Source organism: Phascolarctos cinereus, unplaced genomic scaffold (genome assembly GCF_003287225.1).
Source record: "Phascolarctos cinereus isolate Bilbo 61053 unplaced genomic scaffold, phaCin_HiC Scaffold_8;HRSCAF=390, whole genome shotgun sequence".
Taxonomy (NCBI): Eukaryota; Metazoa; Chordata; class Mammalia; order Diprotodontia; family Phascolarctidae; genus Phascolarctos; species Phascolarctos cinereus.
This window is the reverse complement of record NW_027556291.1, coordinates 77,555,686-77,573,547: the sequence shown is the minus strand read 5'-3', so window position 1 is coordinate 77,573,547 and position 17,862 is coordinate 77,555,686. Positions and strand designations below refer to the sequence as shown.

The 17,862-nt window shown below is 46.4% G+C and overlaps 1 protein-coding gene across 1 annotated transcript; it reads left to right on the top strand.

Annotated features, from left to right (window-relative positions):
• The first annotated feature begins 1,141 nt into the window (after positions 1 to 1,141).
• On the top strand, positions 1,142 to 16,858 carry LOC110203613 (homeobox protein CDX-4-like). The gene is made up of 3 exons (XM_020980106.1): positions 1,142 to 1,619; positions 13,689 to 13,834; positions 16,649 to 16,858. Exons 1-3 carry the CDS (start codon positions 1,142 to 1,144, stop codon positions 16,856 to 16,858), a joined length of 834 nt encoding a protein of 277 aa, XP_020835765.1.
• Positions 16,859 to 17,862: the final 1,004 nt, after the last annotated feature.

The following is a 17,862-nucleotide window of genomic DNA, read 5'->3' as shown; positions in this document are numbered from 1 at the left end:
CTCTTCTGCAAAACTAAGGGACTGGACTAAATGAGCTTGAGTCTCTTCTAGCTCTGAAATACTTATATTTTTTGGTCTTAAAAATTATTGAAGACCTGTCCCCCCTCCCCCCATGAGCTTTTGTTTATGTAAGTTATATCTATCAATATTAACCATATTTGAATTTAAAACCCCTTGGTGTTTTGTTAAATGAAAATAGTGTTGACATTGAGGACCCTTTGAAAGGGCCCCAGGGGAATCCCTAGACTAAACTTTGAAAACTGCTCTTCTCTAGTTTCTAAGAGCTCTGATTCTGCATGTCCTAAGACTGCTCCCTGTGCTCACCTTCTAAGTCCTAAGGCCTCTTCCATCTCTAACATTCTGTGTTCTAAGGTCCCTCCCAGCTCTGCCATTCCCTGTTCTAAGGTCTTTTCCAGCTCTGATGTTCTGTGTTCTAAAGCCTTTCCAGCTCTGGCAGTCTCTGTTCTAGGGTCCCTCCCTGTTCTAACATTCTCTGTCCTAAGGCCCCTCCCAGCTCTGACATTCCCTGTTCTGAGGTCCCTCCCAGCCCTGATATTCTGTGTTCTAAAGTCCTTCTCAGTTCTGACAGTCTCTGTTCTAAGGTCCTTCCCAGCTCTGATGTTCTATGTTCTAAGGGCCCTCCTAGCTGGGACATTTGTAGATTCTCTAATTGAACTCTGGCTAGGAAGATAAAGAAAGGACATCTCTGTGCTTGAAGGGAGTGGGTGAGAGCCCAGAAGCAGGCCCCGCCCCTTAAGCCCTGCTCAGGGGCTCAGGGGGAGGAGAGAAGGTTTGGATACACAGAAAGTTATTGCAAGGTGGGGATGCCTGGGTGGGCCTGCCCTTCATTTGAATGCAAATGGGGGGGGGTGAGGCCCAAAGTTGCTAGCCTTCAGGCCAGATGGGAATGCACCGTTAGCCTTGCTCCCAGGCCTCTGGAGACAGAGGCTGCTTGGTCATGTTGGGCAAAGGAGGGCACTTGAAGGTTGGCTGACAACCTCTAGAGCTAGGGGGCAGCTCGCTACATTTCTGGGTATTGGGAAGGCTGGGTCACAAAGAGGCACCAGGATGGTATAGGAAGAGCCTCTCTATTCCCCAAGCCACCACACACAGGAGCTGCCTCGTGAGGAAGGAGGGCAAGATGCATCCAGGATCCCAGAGGTCCGCCAGCCTGGGCAGCAATGGCATAGGTACCAGCATGGGAAGCAGTGGGGGCAGCATAGGCGGGGGCAGTGGCCACCTGCCAGCCCAGGCCTTCAGCCCAGCCCCTGCCTATCCGCACAGCATGAGCTATTCTCATATGGCCAACCTGGATGGCCATGGCCAGTGGCTTGGGTCCTGGGGGTCCACCTATGGCCCTCCAAGGGAGGACTGGGCTCCCTATGGAGAGGGACCCTCCAGTTCTGTGGTGGAGCCTTCCTCAGTCCAGACTCTGGCCCAGGTCTTGGCCCTGGCCCCAACCCCAGCCCCATATGGAGCCACTGACTACAGCAACCTGGTCCATCCTGGGCCCAGCGGGGTCCTCCCTCCAGAGAACGTGGAATTCACAGAGCCCACCTCCAATCCCCCCAACATAGGAGGTGCCTATCCTTGGATGAGCAAAACACTTCATGTTGCAGGTAAGCACAGGAGCCCTCCCCCTCTTCCCCTAGTTAGATGGACTGTGGTGGTCACTTCTTGCCCCTAATGTGTCTTTGGTGTTTGCCTCAGACTGGATACAGTGGATAGGATGTGTTTCTTGGACAGATGTTTATTTAGCTAGGGGCTAAAGTGAGTCCCCAAATCCACTCAGTAAAGTTCTCTGAGATTTTCCCCTATAGAACTGGAGATCTTACCTTTTTTATGTTATGGATTCCCTGCCAGCCCCACCCCACCCTCACCTCCCTCCCCAGAAGTCTTGTAAACCTCTTCTCAGAATGGTTGGTTTTTAAAATCATTATTTAAGTAAATATTAAATTTCAGTTAGAGGTGAGTGAAAATCAAGGTATTATTATTTTCCTATTCAAGTTCACAGGTTCCTTGAGATCCCTCCATGGACCCCTGGGGTCCACGAACCCTAGATTAGGAACCCCTGATTTAGAAGAATAGACATGTTAATGACCAATGCCTGTAATTCATGGGAATATCAAAGCTGAGAGGGACCAGTATCAGAGCTGGGAAATCCCTTAGAGCAGAGAATTTTAGAGCTGGGAGGGATCTTAGAATATAAAATATCAGAACTGAGAAATCCCTTAGAACAGGGGATGTTAGAGCTGGGAGGGACCTTAGAATATAAAATATCAGAACTGGGAAATCCCTTAGAACACAGGATTTTAGAGCTGGGAGGAACCTTAGAATATAAAATATCAGAACTGGGAAATCCCGTAGAACACAGAATTTTAGAGCTGGGAGGACTTTAGGATTAAGCTAAACTCCATTGGTTAAAAAAAAAATTCCCTAAGAAGACGACTTATGGGGGAGGGGAAAGAGGAAGAAAGATGCTCTTACATCTGTTTTTTCCTGGGATCCAGTTCAGCAGTTACCACAATGGCAGACAACTATTGCTTAAATGGAATACCTATGTGTGGGTGAGAGATTTGTTCTCAAATTCATGGATTTAATGACTTGGTTTGCCCAAGATGATATCTGGAAAAAGGAGTCAAGAGGGAGTGGGGAAGCAGGCAGGTTCCCGTGGGGAGAGCCCTAGATATTACTATAGAACTTAGTCTTCCTTTTTTTAATGATCATATTAAGCCAAATGGGAAGACTCCGTAAGCATCCCCTTTCCTATTTTCTAACAGGATTGCTTTTTGGAATCATTTGGTTTTTGTCATTGGGTTTGCTACCTTTGTCCTACATCACTTTTCTTTCTCTCTCTCACCTCTGCTAACCTGAAAGCTATCCCAAAGGGGTATATGTGTGTGTGTGTGTGTGTGTGTGTGTGTGTGTGTGTGTGTGTGTACGCTTGAACTCGAGTGTGACATAGCCCACCCTGTCCCCAACCCCAGAAGTACATTTTCTCAGCTCTTCTCTGCGGCCAAACTTGTTCACAATAATTGTAAAGCATTGAACCATTTTAGAAGTCAGAAAAGGTGAATTCTGTAGGCTTACTTCCTCCTGTTTACTGGCTGGGTGACCTTGGGGAAGTCACTTCCTATCTCTGGACCTTCATTTCTCCTTTAAAATAAAAGTTGAAACCACAGTTGGAAGAATTGTGTTCTATAGCTGTGGCGCCTTCCACTTGCTGGCTGTGTGATCTGAAGGAAGTCCTTGCCTGTCTTTCTGTAAAATCTGTGGATCATACTAGCTCATCTCCAAGGTCCCTTTAAGCTTTGGTGTTCTAGGTTTTATGTTTTAAGGCCCTTCCTAGCTCCAGAAAAATAGGCTTTGCATTCTAAGCTTCTTTCCAATTCTCTTCTGTATTCCTGGTGTATAATGTTCCATTTCCAACTTTCCAGCACTTTCCAGGGCTAACATGCCACATTCTTATGTTCTAAAGGCCTTTCCTGCTATGGCATTCTATGTTCCATCTAACTCTGACATCCTCTCTTCAAGACTTTGAAACCTTTTGGTCAATAAGAACACCTGGGCTTACATCTCGGCCCGATGGAGAGATCAGAGGATTCCAGGGTTCCAAACTGGAAAGTGACCTCAGAGGTTCCCTAATCTCACCCCTCATTTTACAGAGAAAGAAACTGAGACCCAAAGAAGGAAAGGGACTTATCTAAGGTCACACCTAAGCAGCACAATCAAGATTTGAATTCAGGTGCCCAAATCAAGCCCTCTTTCTACTTTCTACAAGCTTCACAAATATTTATTTTTAAAGTGAGTTTTATTCATATCTTTTGTTTTTTAAATCATCTTAGTTTTCCCCAATATCTTCTCCTTCCAGAGAGCCATCTCATATAACAAATGATATTTTTGTACATAAGAAAAAGAGGAAAAAAATCAGCTCAACCCATCTATACATTAAAAAAGTCTGAAAACATATACCATGCACAACACTTGGAATCAATACTTGCACCAAGGGTTTGAGTGCCACTCTTTGGCAAACTTGAACATTTGTATATAACTTTTTGACTTACCTGTATTCATTTGTGTGGGTATTCCTATTTCTTCAGTGCCTATTATGGGTAAAGAACTTGGGGGGGGGCATTGTGCAGAGATGATTAAAGCATAGTCCTTACCCTTATAAAGCTTACACTTTAGCAAGGGGGGAGGAGGAAAGGACACACAAATATGTAATAATTAGATGCATCAGTGATGTCATAGTGTGGGTCCTTTCTCTGCCAGGGTAGAGAGTTCACATCTTTCCTCTGCCACTAGCTGTGTGACTTTGGGCAAGTCACTTCCTCCTCTCGGGGCCTCAGTTTCCCCCAATGTTCACTGAGGGGGCTGGCTTTAATGGCCTCTGGGGTCCCCGCCAGCTCTAGATCTAATTTCCTCTGGTGATCCTTGGACCTTCACATTCTGTGTGATTCTCATCCATGTAAATCCTCTAGAGCAGACCCTGTCAGCAGGCTAAGGGCCTTACCTACATCTAAGTTTCTTTTTTTTTTTTTTTGGCTAGGCAGTGGGGTTAAGTGACTCACCCAGAGTCACACAGCTAGTGAGTGTTATGTGTCTTGAGGTTGGATTTGAACTCAGGTCCTCTTGACTCCAGGGTTGGTGCTCTATCCACTGCGCCACCTAGCTGCCCCTCCATCTGAGGTTCTTGCAATATAACTGACCTACCCTTAATCCCACTCCTCTTTGGTGATAATCTTCCTGTCACACTTACTGTCCTATTTAAATACCCAAATGTCCCCTAGTTTTTGGAACTTTTGCATGATTCTCTAGGATGGTGTTTGGATGACAGAACAGGCTCTTGCTAAAAGCCCTCCCAGTGTGGCACAGTCCTTCCCAGGGTCCACTAGCATAATGTTTGAGAAGGCAAGATCACCCATAAATCACAATCTACATTGGTAGACATGAGGAGTTCCTAAAGTGCTGGAATCACTTATCTGTGCCCTCCCCCTCCGCACAAAAGCGATACAGCCTGTACCACTGGGGAGCTGAGATTGCTTGAGCTTAGGAGTTCAGAGCTATAGCAGATGAGTTGTCCATACCAAGTCTCACTAAGTCCATCACCAATAGAGTGAGCCCCTGGGGAGGGGGAGGTTAAAGGGGAATGGGAGGCTGCCTAAGGAGGGGCAAACTGGCCCAGGTAGCAACCAGAGCAGGAAAAGGCTTATAAATGGTCCCTGCACTTCTAACCTGGGTGAGATAAGGAGACCCAGTTTCAAACCGAAATCAATAAAGCAGAGGAATATAGAGTTGGGTGAGGTCCCAGTGAGGGAAGGGTGTAGGAAGGTAAGGGCATATTGAAATGGGGACACTTGATGGTGTTTGCATATCCCCAATCTATGTATATGGGAAGAACACTGATTTTTGAGTCAGAAGATCTGCCTTTGAATTCTGCAGCTATTTCTGTGTAACCATAGTCAAGTCACTTCCCTTCTTCTAGGTCTCAGTTTCCTCATCCTGAAAATGACCTCGTTTCTTTATGCTCTTCCTTCACTGAGACCTCACCCAACGCTTTGTTCCTCTGATTTATTGATTTCGGTTTGAGGCTGGATCTCCCTATCTCACCTAGGCTGGAAGTGCAAACTTACAAGCTTGGTCTTGGAGAACAGTTGAGAAAATGCAGAGGTGAGGGAATTTGGGTGTGTTGCATTACATACCCAGTTGGACCTGTGTGAGGTGACAGAATTGCTTTTGTTACCTTTTTTTTTTAAACGGTTACAGGGGATGGCTCAAGGAATACAACAGGATGGAGGGATATATTGGGGAATGAGGAGGAGCTAAAAACACAAGATCAATAAAAATAAGATTAAAAAATTAAACCAGGAGATTGGCCTGGATCAGTAGTTCCTATTTAGTGGTTTGCAAACTCTTTTGCCAAAGAACTAAAAATTCTTTAATTGCGGAATATCATGAGTAGGATATTAAATCACATGTTTGTTGTTGAAAGGAGTTTGTGGAACAAAAACCACTGGAACCACCAGATTCTCTTGTTCTCTAAGGTCCCTTCAGGTTCTGAGTCCTGTAACCCGGCCAGGATCAACTTAATTTAATTGCTTGCCACTCAGGTCGAATGTCTCCCTTCCCTGCAATGGTTCACAGTCTGTAGATGAAAACGAGTGGCTTGAAAACTAGTGGCTGGAAAGCTTATGGAAGCCTTCCTGGACTAGAAGTCTTTTTAAATGAAAGCCCCTCAGGCTACCCAGAATAGTCAGGGGGGCTTCAGGGCAGAAGAAACAAAGGGACTCAGCCAACAGATTTCAGAGAAATGATCCTAGCCTTTATCACGTTAAATCAAGGAAGAGGATGAAAGGCAGAGACCCAAACCTTAGAAAGTCAGAGGTGATAGCCACGTTGGAGGCTGGTTAGTTTGACCCATATAAAGAAATGTGACCAGAATCAGCTGGTTCCTCTCCCTACACCTGGCGATTAATGGCCCTCCCGCCCTTGAGACTTGCAGAAATCAAACCGTTGAATATATGAAAGGGAGAAACTGCCCACCCTAAGGACTTCCCCCTTGTACAGAACAGGTATGAACGAGCATCAGCTCAATGCCATCCATTGCAACAACTGATGCTTCTTCCTGCCTTCCCCCCCCCCATACCCTATCCTAGGGGTGGGGAACCTGTAGCCTCGAGGCCACTTGTGGCCCTCTAGGTCCTCAAGTTCGGCCCTTTGACAGAATTCACCACAGAAGTTTGGACACGGTCAGAGGGCCACACTTGAGGACCTAGAGTGCCACATGCGGCCTCAAGGCCGAAGGTTCCCCACCCCTTCTCTATCCTCATTTTGAGGAGCAAGGAAGTTCAGGTCCTTGAGGTCAAATGGGGCACACCTGACATACAGAGAGCCCATTTCTGCTATCTGGGGAGTGATTTTTTTTTTTACCCTTAAGTCCCCATGAAAAAATTGTAGGGCATATAGAATGCCTTAAAATTTGTAAACTGATTTATATATATTATCTCACTAGAACTTGCCAGTAACTGTAAGAGGTAGTATTGCTGCTGCTTCTGCTGCTGGGAAAACTGAGGCTGGGACAGGTTAAGTAACTTTGCTCAGGATCACACAGCTATAGTTACCTGAGGCAGGATTGGAACTCAGGTTTGCCATCACTTGATCAAGTGCATCAGCCACTTCGGACAGAAATAGGGCAGTATCATAGAAGCCAGACACTCAGGCCCATGGGACAGGACAGTCGGAAGGGACCTTAGAACATACAGTGTCAGAACTGGGAGGGCCTTTAGAAGATAGAATATCAGCACCTTAGAACACAGAATGTCAGAATTAGGCGAGATCTTAAAACATAGAACACAGAATGTCAGATCTGGAAGGGAAGGACCTTAGAGATCACCAAATCCAGCCTCTCTCATTTTACAGAAAGGAAAGTTAAGGAAAATGTAATTGATGAATTCTGACTACCCATCGTACTAAGCTCCTGTATTGAACATGTCTCTAACTTGTTCCACTTGTTCAGCCTTTTTTAGGCAAGGGACCTTGAGAACCAGATGCCACTGGATTGGGCTGGATTTTTTAGCAGAATGATGAAAAAGAGGGGGTTATGAAATAATAATGATCCATCCAGAAACAAAGTGGTCTTTGACTTGAGGCAGACCACTTCCCTTTCCTGGGCCTTGATTTCCTCCTCTGTAGAATAACGAGTTTGGAATCGGTCACCTTCGACATCTTTCCTAGCTTTAGATTCTGTGACTTGGGTCCAAGTCCTGACTCTGACACTTACTAGATGTGTGACCTTGGGCAAGTGCCTTCTCTTCCTTAGGCTTCAGTTTCTTTAACTTCAAAATTAAGGAGATAAGTCTCTAAGGGCCCTTCCCACTCTGACAGCGTATGAGTCTCCCCTACACTAAAGGACATCTGCAACCCATCTCTCCTTACTGTGGGAATTCCCCTTGGCCTCTTAGCATTCCCAGAAATACCTAAGTAGGGGTTCAGGATGGAAGTAGGTGGGTGGTGGTGGAGGGAATGGAGGGCATTCCCACCCTGAGATGTGACATTATACAAGGGCTACACCAGAGGGAGCAGAACAGCTGTTAAACACATCTGCCCTGGGTTGTTCCCAAATTAACTTGGAACAGGCAGCTGGGAGCGGGTCGCCTAGTTCTTGGGAATCATATTCTTTGGAGAAGAACATGGCTCAAATGCTAGAGGAGAATGCCAACAGATGTCAGAATAGCTGGAGAGTGGGCTGTGGGCATGGGTGTTGGGGAGGAGGGGCCAGGGATGGGGCGGGGAGATGGTCCCACTGCTCTCCACACCACCTTTAGAACTGGAGAGCAGAGACAGTGAGCGGCAATTCTTTTCTCTTTGTCAACTTAGTCCTGTGGTCTGGTTTTTTTCCCACTTTGTTTTGGGTTCTGAGACCTTATCTGCCAGATTGGGGCAACAGACCCTTTTAACACTTCCCTGGCCTTTGATATGCAGCCTGGCTCTGGCTAGTCCCAGGTCCCTCCTGTCTTGGGGGCTTATATTGCCTAGCCGGAAAGAGTGAGTGTTCTCACTGCCCGCTCTAGTCTTTATTATCTTCCAAAGAAGCTGCTGGAGGTTGGGGTGGGGAGGGAGGAGCGGAGCTGAAGCCTTCCCTGGGGCTGGAAACCTGGATATGTTTACTCTTTATTGAGTGGCAGGGGGTAGGAGAGAATGAAAGGGAGAAGGGAGGGGATGGGGGGGGCGGCGAGCATAGAGGGAGACCGACAGACAGACAGATTATATTTCCTGATGAGTGAACATAGTAACTGCCCTTCCAGTCTTCTATAGAGAATTGTGGCCCAGGGTTCCTCTGGTCCCATGAGGGGGAGGGTAGAGGGAGAGCATACCAAGCTGGAAAGACTTCCAGTGTAGGATGGCCTGGAGGTGATCGGTGAGTCTGTCTTTGAAGGACTGACCACTCATCCTTCAGGTGGCCCCTCGGGCCACAGAAAGGAAAACTAATAGTCATTTCTCGGAGGGATGGCATCATTTCTTGCATCATCTTCCCCTAGGGCCTAAGACAGTGCTTTGCACGTAATAGGGACTTTATAAATGCCTATTGGTTGATCTTCCATGCAATATTTAGCTGGGATCCCAGCTTTGCTCCTTAATACTAGAATGAATGACCTTGGGCAAAATCTCTGGGCCTCACTTTCCTCTTCTCTGAAATGGTCCCCCTTCTGGCTCTCACTTCTGTGATCTGGTGCAGGTGGGAAAGGGGGAGGGGAAAAAGGAATATCCACACTGAGGGAGCCTTGGGTCCTTGAAGATAATGAATATCAAGTTCTAAGTATCATCCTTTCCAGCTCTAAATGAGCCTGAAGGCCTTTTGCAAGCAGCAGAAGGAAGCATGAGGGTTATAATCATGCCTTAAATGACTTATGAGCCAACATTGGATTGGGAACATGTTTAGCACCCATTTTTTTCTAAGCAAGAGTTTTAGTTCTCCAGCAGCAATGGAATGAGCTGGATGGAGTCAGGGGATTTGAGTTCAAATCCACCCTCCATCCACTCACCAGCTAAATGACCTTGTGCAAATCTGACGTTAAAATAATAGGAATATGATAATAATAATATAGTGATGCCCTGTATACAGTGCTTTAAAATCCACAATCTTACTTTGAAGCTCCCAACCCTGTGGTGAGGCAGATATTACAGGCAGCGTGATCACATCCGGTTCAGAAGCCAAGAGGTTAAGTTCCAGAAAAGAGATCAGATTTAAAGTTTTATTTTTATCTGCAATTTCCATTTTGACTTTGTCAACTACTTACACACACACACACACACACACACACACTCACTCACTCACTCACTCACTCACTCACTCACTCACTCACTCACTCACTCTCGGCCTTTGCTAGAGGTCTGCATGGGTGCTGAAAGTTGTTCTTTCAAGGCCTGTTCATTGCTTCGACTCTAGCTCAGAGTTGCCCAGCTTTTAGCAAAAGGCCTTGAGGCTCTTGGGGAAATTGTGTCACTTCAACAAAAGAAAATGACAAACCCCAGAAACGTCCCTGAGGACTCCTCTTCCTCCGCTTTCCTGTTCCTGGACATAAAAAGGGCATGGGGACATTTGTTTAGGGCTTGTAAATTCCCCATCCATTGTTTGTGCTCCCCAATGGACAAAGGGTTTGGCCTTCTGGGCTGTTAGGCAGGCCTCCATCTTAACACCTCAATAGAGGTCAGGGACTCACTTGAAAGGGGTCTTTGTCCTTACAGTTTGTCCCCCAAACCAGTTACATCAAAAAGGAGCTGAAAGATCTGAAGAATCCCATTAACAAAAAGCTGAAGGGAGGGGCGAGGGGGTAGGAGTAGGACTGCCTTTACCTCCCCCCTCCCCCCCCAACACACACACTCCAGGGGTCAAGAGAGAGGGAAATGGCCTAATTGCCTTTGGAGAAGACTAAAGAGAAAGAGGAAAAAGTATCTGTCCTCAGGGAAGCCATTCGGAGGGGAAGAACAATTAGTTCCCTATTGTGAGGCAAAGGAAATGTTTGGCTAGAAGGTGCTGCTCCCGCCCCCCTCTCCACCCTCCCCCGCCCCCCATACACATACATACAAACCCACTCTCACCCCATTCCTAGTTAGCCCCCGGGGCTGCCTGAGAGTGAGGTGACCTAGTCTAGGGACTCCAGCCAGCCTTTTGCTCAGGGGTGTAGAGAAGTCCCTTGGAGGAAACGAATTCCCTCCACCAGAGCAGTTCTGCACCTTACCTTCTTAGGGGGCTTGCCTGGAGCCACTTACTTAGTCGGGAGTTACAGAGGGGAAAGTGAACCTGTATCTTCCTGACTCATGCCAAACCCGGTCTTTATCTTCTGTTCTCTGTCATTTATACCAGTTGCCTGACCTTGGGCAAGTCACTTTCCCAGTACAATATTCAGTTTCCTCATCTGTAAAATGGAGCTTATAATGCTTTCACTCCTACCTCCCAGGCTTGTCATCACCCTTAAAATGCCGAAAGTCATTTAATCATTGGCTCAAGTCAATTCAGAGAACAGCGCAAACCTCCAACATGAAAATATTTAAGAATAAATATGCCCTGACCAGAGAGATATGGGCTATTCTAGAGCAGAACCACCGGAATGAAAGAGTTATAACTTCTCCTTAGATGCTGGGGAAGGACTTTCATATCCACTGCTGCATTTGAGCCTACCTAGGAAGCAGACAGTAGGGAAGAATGTAAATCATTGTAAATAATCATTGTAAGTGATTGTAAAATCCTTGGGAAAAAGTACCTCCTTTTTCAGATAAGAAAGATGAAGTTCAGAGAGGGAATGGGGGAGTGGGGGGAGTGTGTGTGTGTGGAGAGAGTTACGAAAGGCACACAGCTACCCAACTAGTAACTGTGAAGTAACATCAAAGGCGAGATTCAAACCATCCTTCCGACTCTAAGTCCAACGCTATCTCCACTACTCAGTCCGGAAGTGACCTAGCCTTCCTGGGCCTCAGTTTCCCCATCAGCTGGATGCAGGAGACCCTTAACAGCCGTTAAGGTAACCAGATTACCACTCCTCTCTCCCCTCCCCACCCCACAGGCATGCAGCCGAAATCAATTCTTCCTCTCGGTGGTTTGTATTCAGGCTCACCCAGAGTTGTTGTGGCCAGATCCTCATTAAAATGTCTGAAGGGTTGTCCTGTACAGGAAGAATGCATCTTGGCTTACTTGGCCCCAGCGGGCAGAGTAAGGGGCAGCTCCCTAGTGGGAGGGTGGTTGTAGCAGAAAGAACCTTAGATTCAGTGGAAGACCCGAGGTCCACTACTTATTCTGTCACTTATTAGCTGTGTGACCTTGGACAGTCCACAGATCCCCTGTGACCCCCAGATTCTGCAAAATGAAGGGTTAGGTGGTCATTTAGCTCCCTCCTGGATCCAAACCCATGTCCTTGTACACTGTACCTATGGCATCAAAATTTGAACCTGGGAGAAAGAAACAGTCACATTTCAAGGTCCTTTCCCATTTTTTAAAATTTTATTTGTATCATTTTTTCTCCTGTCCTATTTTTTTTAAGGCAATTGGGGTTAAGTGACTTGCCCAGGGTCACACAGCTAGCAAGTGTCAAATGTTTAGTCTGAGGCCGGATTTGAACTCAGGTCCTCCTGACTTGAGGGCCGGTGCTCTATTCACTGTGCCACCTAGCTGCCCCACCTGTCCCATATTTTAAAAAGAGATTGGCAGGGAGAAAATGGCTTGATTCTTGGACCAGAAGGATCGATCGATTGATCGAGACATTCCTTTGTTGAACAAACATGAATTAAGTACCTACTGTTTGCAGAGCCTGTGCTCTGAGCTGGGGAGGTAGGAAGTTGAGAGATCCCAGCCCAGGCCCTAACTGAGCATGCTCAGCTTTAAGAGCTGGGAGATGAGATACAAACACAGACAACAACAAACCAAATGCTTTCCCCAGTTTCTAACTCTAATTCTGTGAAGTAGATAGTGCAAGGTGTAAGTTTGGTACGTAAGTTTGGAGTCAGGAAGACACAGGTTCAAATCCTGCCTCATACGCTCACTAGCCAAGTGACTCAGAGCAAGTCAGTTAATATCTTTGAGTTTCCATTTCCTCAGCTGGAAAATGGGGGTGATAGTAACACCTGCCTCCTGGGCATGTTGTGAGTATCAAATAAGGGCTATTTGTGGACTTAAATGGCAGTATGAAGAGGGTTATTGTTTTCTAGCCACTGAAGTCCAGAGAGGGGGACAAAAAAACTGGCTTTCATACAGTCTTTTCTGGTTTTACAACTCTTAGAGGTAAATCCATTATGCAGATAAGGAAATTCAGAGGTCGAGTGACTTGCCCAGGGTCACACAGCTAAGTGAGAGAGCAAGATTCAGCGTTAGAGGCAAGATTCAAACAAAACAAGGTCTCTCCTGACTCTGCATCCAAGTCTTTCCCCTCTATTACATTGCCTGTTTTGCAGAAGAGGAAACTGAGGTTCAAAGAAATTCAGTGACTTGCCCAAGGTCACAAAGCTAGGAAGGAGCCAGAGAAAATTTGAAATCCAAAACCCTGTTATGTCTCCTATGCAATAGGGACTTTGAAATGCATCTCCTTCAGTTCTTGGGTCCCTGCCTAGGGCATTAGAAAAATGCAAATGAAAATGTTAAGTGATTTCTGAATGAGAAGGTCCTTATGGTGAAGAAAAGAGAAGGATCTGGCAGGGCTTTCTGGAGGAAATGGTAATTAAGTTGGGCTTTAAAGGTTCTGACTGAATGGAAGTTCTTTGCAGGCAAGGACTAGCTTCTTTGAACTCTCTCCTCAGCACCAAACAAGGTATCGTGCACATAGTAGGCACTTAATAAATCTGTTGAGTTGAATTGGCAGAAGTTCAACAGGTGAAGAGGAGAAAGAAGGGCATTCCCAGCCTAGGAAATCTGAGCAAAGACCCTGAGGTGGAATTGTACAGGGTGTACTCTGGGTTTTGAAAGCACCACTTGGAGTAGGGGCTGCTAGGTGGTGCAGTGGAGAGAGCATTGGCCCTGGAGTCAGGAGGGTCTGAGTTCAAATGTGGCCTCAGACACTTGACACTGTGACACATGCGACCCTGGGCAAGTCACTTAAACTCATTGCCTAGCCCCCTAGAAATGATAAAGAAAGCATGAGTTGGATTGGAGATTCCCTAAGGAAATGACATAGCACTACATGAATTGCCTTTCTCTTAAGCAGGAAAGACCAGAACCAAAGAGAAGTACCGGGTGGTTTATTCTGAGCATCAGAGATTGGAGCTGGAGAAGGAATTCCACTGCAACAGATACATCAGTATCCGGAAGAAGACGGAGCTAGCAGGCCAGTTAGGACTTTCGGAGAGACAGGTATCCCAGAGCGACATGTTTCTGTGCATTTGTTTCTCCAGGCTGAAGGAGGGGGTGCTGCTGGCCTAGATTAAGCCTGTTCCTCCCCTAAGTGCAGTCTCATCAGCTGGCTTGTTGTCAAGCCAACTTTCAAAGCGGAATTCGAACGGTAAAGATGGTATAATGCCAGGATTCTGCTCTGATGACTGGTCTCTTGACTAGTTGCTTGGGCTCCAATGTTGAGCTGGAATCCCAAGGTAGTGTGAGAAATGAACATTTCTCTCTTGTATTTAGCAACTAATTATTGGTACCCCAAGACCTTCATTTGAATATAGCCCACCTCCCATTGTGTTAACCAATCAGAGTTGATTGGTACCCCTCGGCAACACCTACTCTTCCAAGGGCATTAAACTGCGAGCCCACCTCCATGAGAGGTCTTTGGTCTGAGAGATGGCCAAATGGCCATCCTTTTATTAATAATGTGCTGGCCTTATTCATAAAATGATTAAATTACCCAGAAATTATGCCTCTCGAACCTTTTTAATCATCACAGTTAATATAGCTCAGGTCAACAGGAGCTTTAGCAAAGGATGCGGTGGCAGGATATGGTGACAAAGAGATTGGGTTTGAATCCTGGCTCTGCTGCTTTAGAGGCTGTGTGACCTTGGGCAAGTAACTTCCTTTCTCCAAATCTCAGTTCTCTGCTCTGTAAAATAAAGGGTTTCAACTAGGTAATATTTTTTCCAGCTTGAAATCCTCTCACTTGGGTTGTTGTAGCCAGCCAATCTGGACAGTTTAAATTTAGTGTTATTCAGTGTCTGTCCTTCAGGGACAACTTTTCTAGTTGGCACCTTTAGAGTTTGCACTAAAGCCTTCATCATGGCTTGAAGCTGACTCCAAGTCTCAAAACTGTGCCCCAGCAGCCTTTGCAGATAGGCCTGGGCATGTATCATGGGGCTGACATTTTGAGGACCAGCCTGGTTGTGTGCAGAGAGGCTGGCCACCAGGGAATAATTTGGGCTTTGGTCACAATAACTCATTGAACCACAGTATAGAGGCGATGACCTTAATGATCTCTGAAATAAAGATGACCAAATTTGTAAGGGATCGCTGGAGTCCTATCCAACTCTGACATCTCCTGCTCTAGTCTCTAAAACACCTCACATTCCATGCTAATGCCCCTTCCAGTTCAGACATTCCCTATTCTAAGGTCCTTCCCAGCTCTGACATTCCCTGTTCTAAGTCCCCTCCCAGCTCTGACATTCTATCTTCTAAGTCCCTCCCAGCCCTGACATTCCCTATTCTAAGTCTCCTCCCAGCTCTGACATTCCCTGTTTTAAGGTTCTTTCCAGCTGTGACATTTTCTGTTCTAAAGGTCCTCCAAGCTTTGACACTCCATGTTCCTAGGGCTCTTCTAATTCTAGATCCTATGGTTCTTTGAAATCATACCACTGATGGGTGCTTCTACCACAGCTGAGTTGTGAAGTTCATTCACTCAATAGGCAATTAGTAAGCCCCTATTCTTAGAGAGATACTTAATGTAATGCAGTAGAGAGAACATTAGATACACAATCAGGAAGACCTAGGTTCAAATCTTGCCAAAGACACTTAACTAGTTATGTGACCATAACTTAATCTCTTTGGCCTCAGTTTCCTCTACTGTAAAATAAGGAAATTGGACATGATGACCTCTAAGGTCCTTTCTAGCTCTTAAATCTATGATCCTACTATGTGCCAGGCACTTGGGATACAAAACAATGTTGTATAAGTTAACTTAGTAAATCCACCTGGAAATCCTAGGATTCTAGACCTGGGGAGGAACTTTTCAAGATCATTCACTCCAGGCCCCTGCCTTTAAGCGGTCATCCTGAAAGCCCTCTGATCAGACAGAGGTCTCCAGTGCCCACAATCCCATGAGTGCTCACCTATTTCTCTGCTCCCTTGCCCTTGGCTAGCTGGGCATTCTTTCAGATACCCAGCTTTAAATCCTGCCCAACCTCCTGCCATTGAAGCCCTTGTTTGGTCACTATGTTGTATCTTATAAAAAGACCATTAGACTGACAACATATGACGAAACTGAGGCTCAGAGAGACTGAATGACTTACTTAGGGTGAAACAGCTATTAAGTAGCAGAGGTAAGAACCCACATGTCCTTGACTCTAAGTCTGTACCTTGCTCTCTGCTAGGCCAGTGGTCTCCACACGTTTTTTGATCACTCATCTTTATTAATACACTTTTTTTTTTTTACTGGTGGTGGGGGAGTTTTTCCAGTCCACCTGCACAGCTGCTACTCTGGGTGGTCAGTCCTCTGGAGGCCCAATTCCTTAAGAATGGAGAAAGTTGGTGGCTGAGGGGGTTGGGGTAGAGCTGGGGAATGTTGAATTATAATGGGTGAAGGGTGCTATGGTTATTTTGAAGTCAAGTCCCATAATTGGCAGGGGTGTATGTTAGGGGCAGGGATGAGACCTACTTTCCCACCCTCCAGTTGGTTTATCACACTGTACCATGTTTGCAAACATACCCAGGGTCCACCTGGGCAAAGAGCTTGGACCAAACAGGCAATATGGCCTAGTGCAGGTGGTCTCTGAAATGAGGGCCGACACATGACTCCAAGGGATGTTTCAACTGTCTGTGCAAAGGTGGGACTGGGGTTTCAGTCCTCACTGTAACACTTGAGTGACTTTCAGACAAGATACGCCACCTCCCTGGGTTCTAGTTTCATCTTCTGTAAGATGGGAGGGCTGGTGCATGTGGATGACATGGTGTTGGAGATCCCTTCTACTGCTAGCTCTGTCTTCCTATACACTCTAAATCTGGAACTGTTGTCTGTTGCAGGTGAAAATCTGGTTTCAGAATCGCCGGGCCAAGGAGAGGAAGCTTCTGAAGAAGAAAATCTCGGAGTCCCAGGCCAGCGTGGGCAGTGCAGCCCACAGTGACTCCAGCTCTGTGAGCCCAGGGGAGCCCCCAAAGCTGTACTTCCCCCCACCTCCACCCATGGGGGAGTTCCAGCCAATTGATATTCACCAGATCCTAGTCTCAGAATGAGAGGGGGATCAGGGGCAAGTGGCCAGGCTGCTCAGCCACTGCCTATATATCCCAGCACCTATGATGTCCACAGGGGGCGGGGAAAGGTTTCATTGCATGACAGTATTCAGAACAAATTGATGGGGTAATAGAAGAAAGCTAAAACTGCTGGAATCAACCACCTCTCCTCCCTCTCCCCTCCCAACCTCCTGCTCCATTGCTTGGTGTCAATTACCAAAGAAGTTAATTACCAGCCGGAAGTCACAGTCATTCTGAGCCTGTGCCAAGGAGGGGGATGGGGGGGTGGGGGGGGTAGTGATGGTGTTCACATGCTTCTCTCATGTTACCCAGTTTTCTCTTGTTGTTGTTAAGGGTGTATAACTTCTTGAGGAATACTCAAGGAAACATTAGCAGTTAGTACATTTTCCAGAGTTCGAGTTTCTAAATTTCATTCTCATGGTTAAAGTTCACTAAGGGCTCAGGGTTCACCAAGGGCTTGTCCAGACTGTCTCTGATCTTATATCAGAGTTGGGAAGTGGACAGGGCTTATGGCCCCACTTTACAGATGGGAAAAATAAGGGTGTGTATATTTGTGGTGTGTGGGGCAGGGTGTGGAGGGGAAGTGATTGATACGAGGTCACACAGCAAATGGCAAGGGAAGGAGGTGGGGCACAGCTCAGGAATTCGAACCCAGGGCTTCTGGGCTTCAAATCCTTCATTCTAGCCACCACTCTGGGCTTGTACCCAAGATATGCATTGGTAACCCTGCTCAAATATCCTAGTGAATATTTTGTTGTTTAAGGAAAGAAAAAATAATAAATAAAATAAAAGCAATATCTTTGTTCTTCAGCCACCCTTGTCCTGTGTCGGTCTTTGGGGCACAATTAAGCTGCCAACCCGCAGTGCCATTGCCCGAGCCAGCCAAAAGAAAGAACTCTGCAAGGAGAAAAGACCAGGCTACAGTTCAGGCCAGCCCTGCAGAAAAACAGAGAACAGGCCTCTCAAGCAGAGGAGACCTTCCCTTG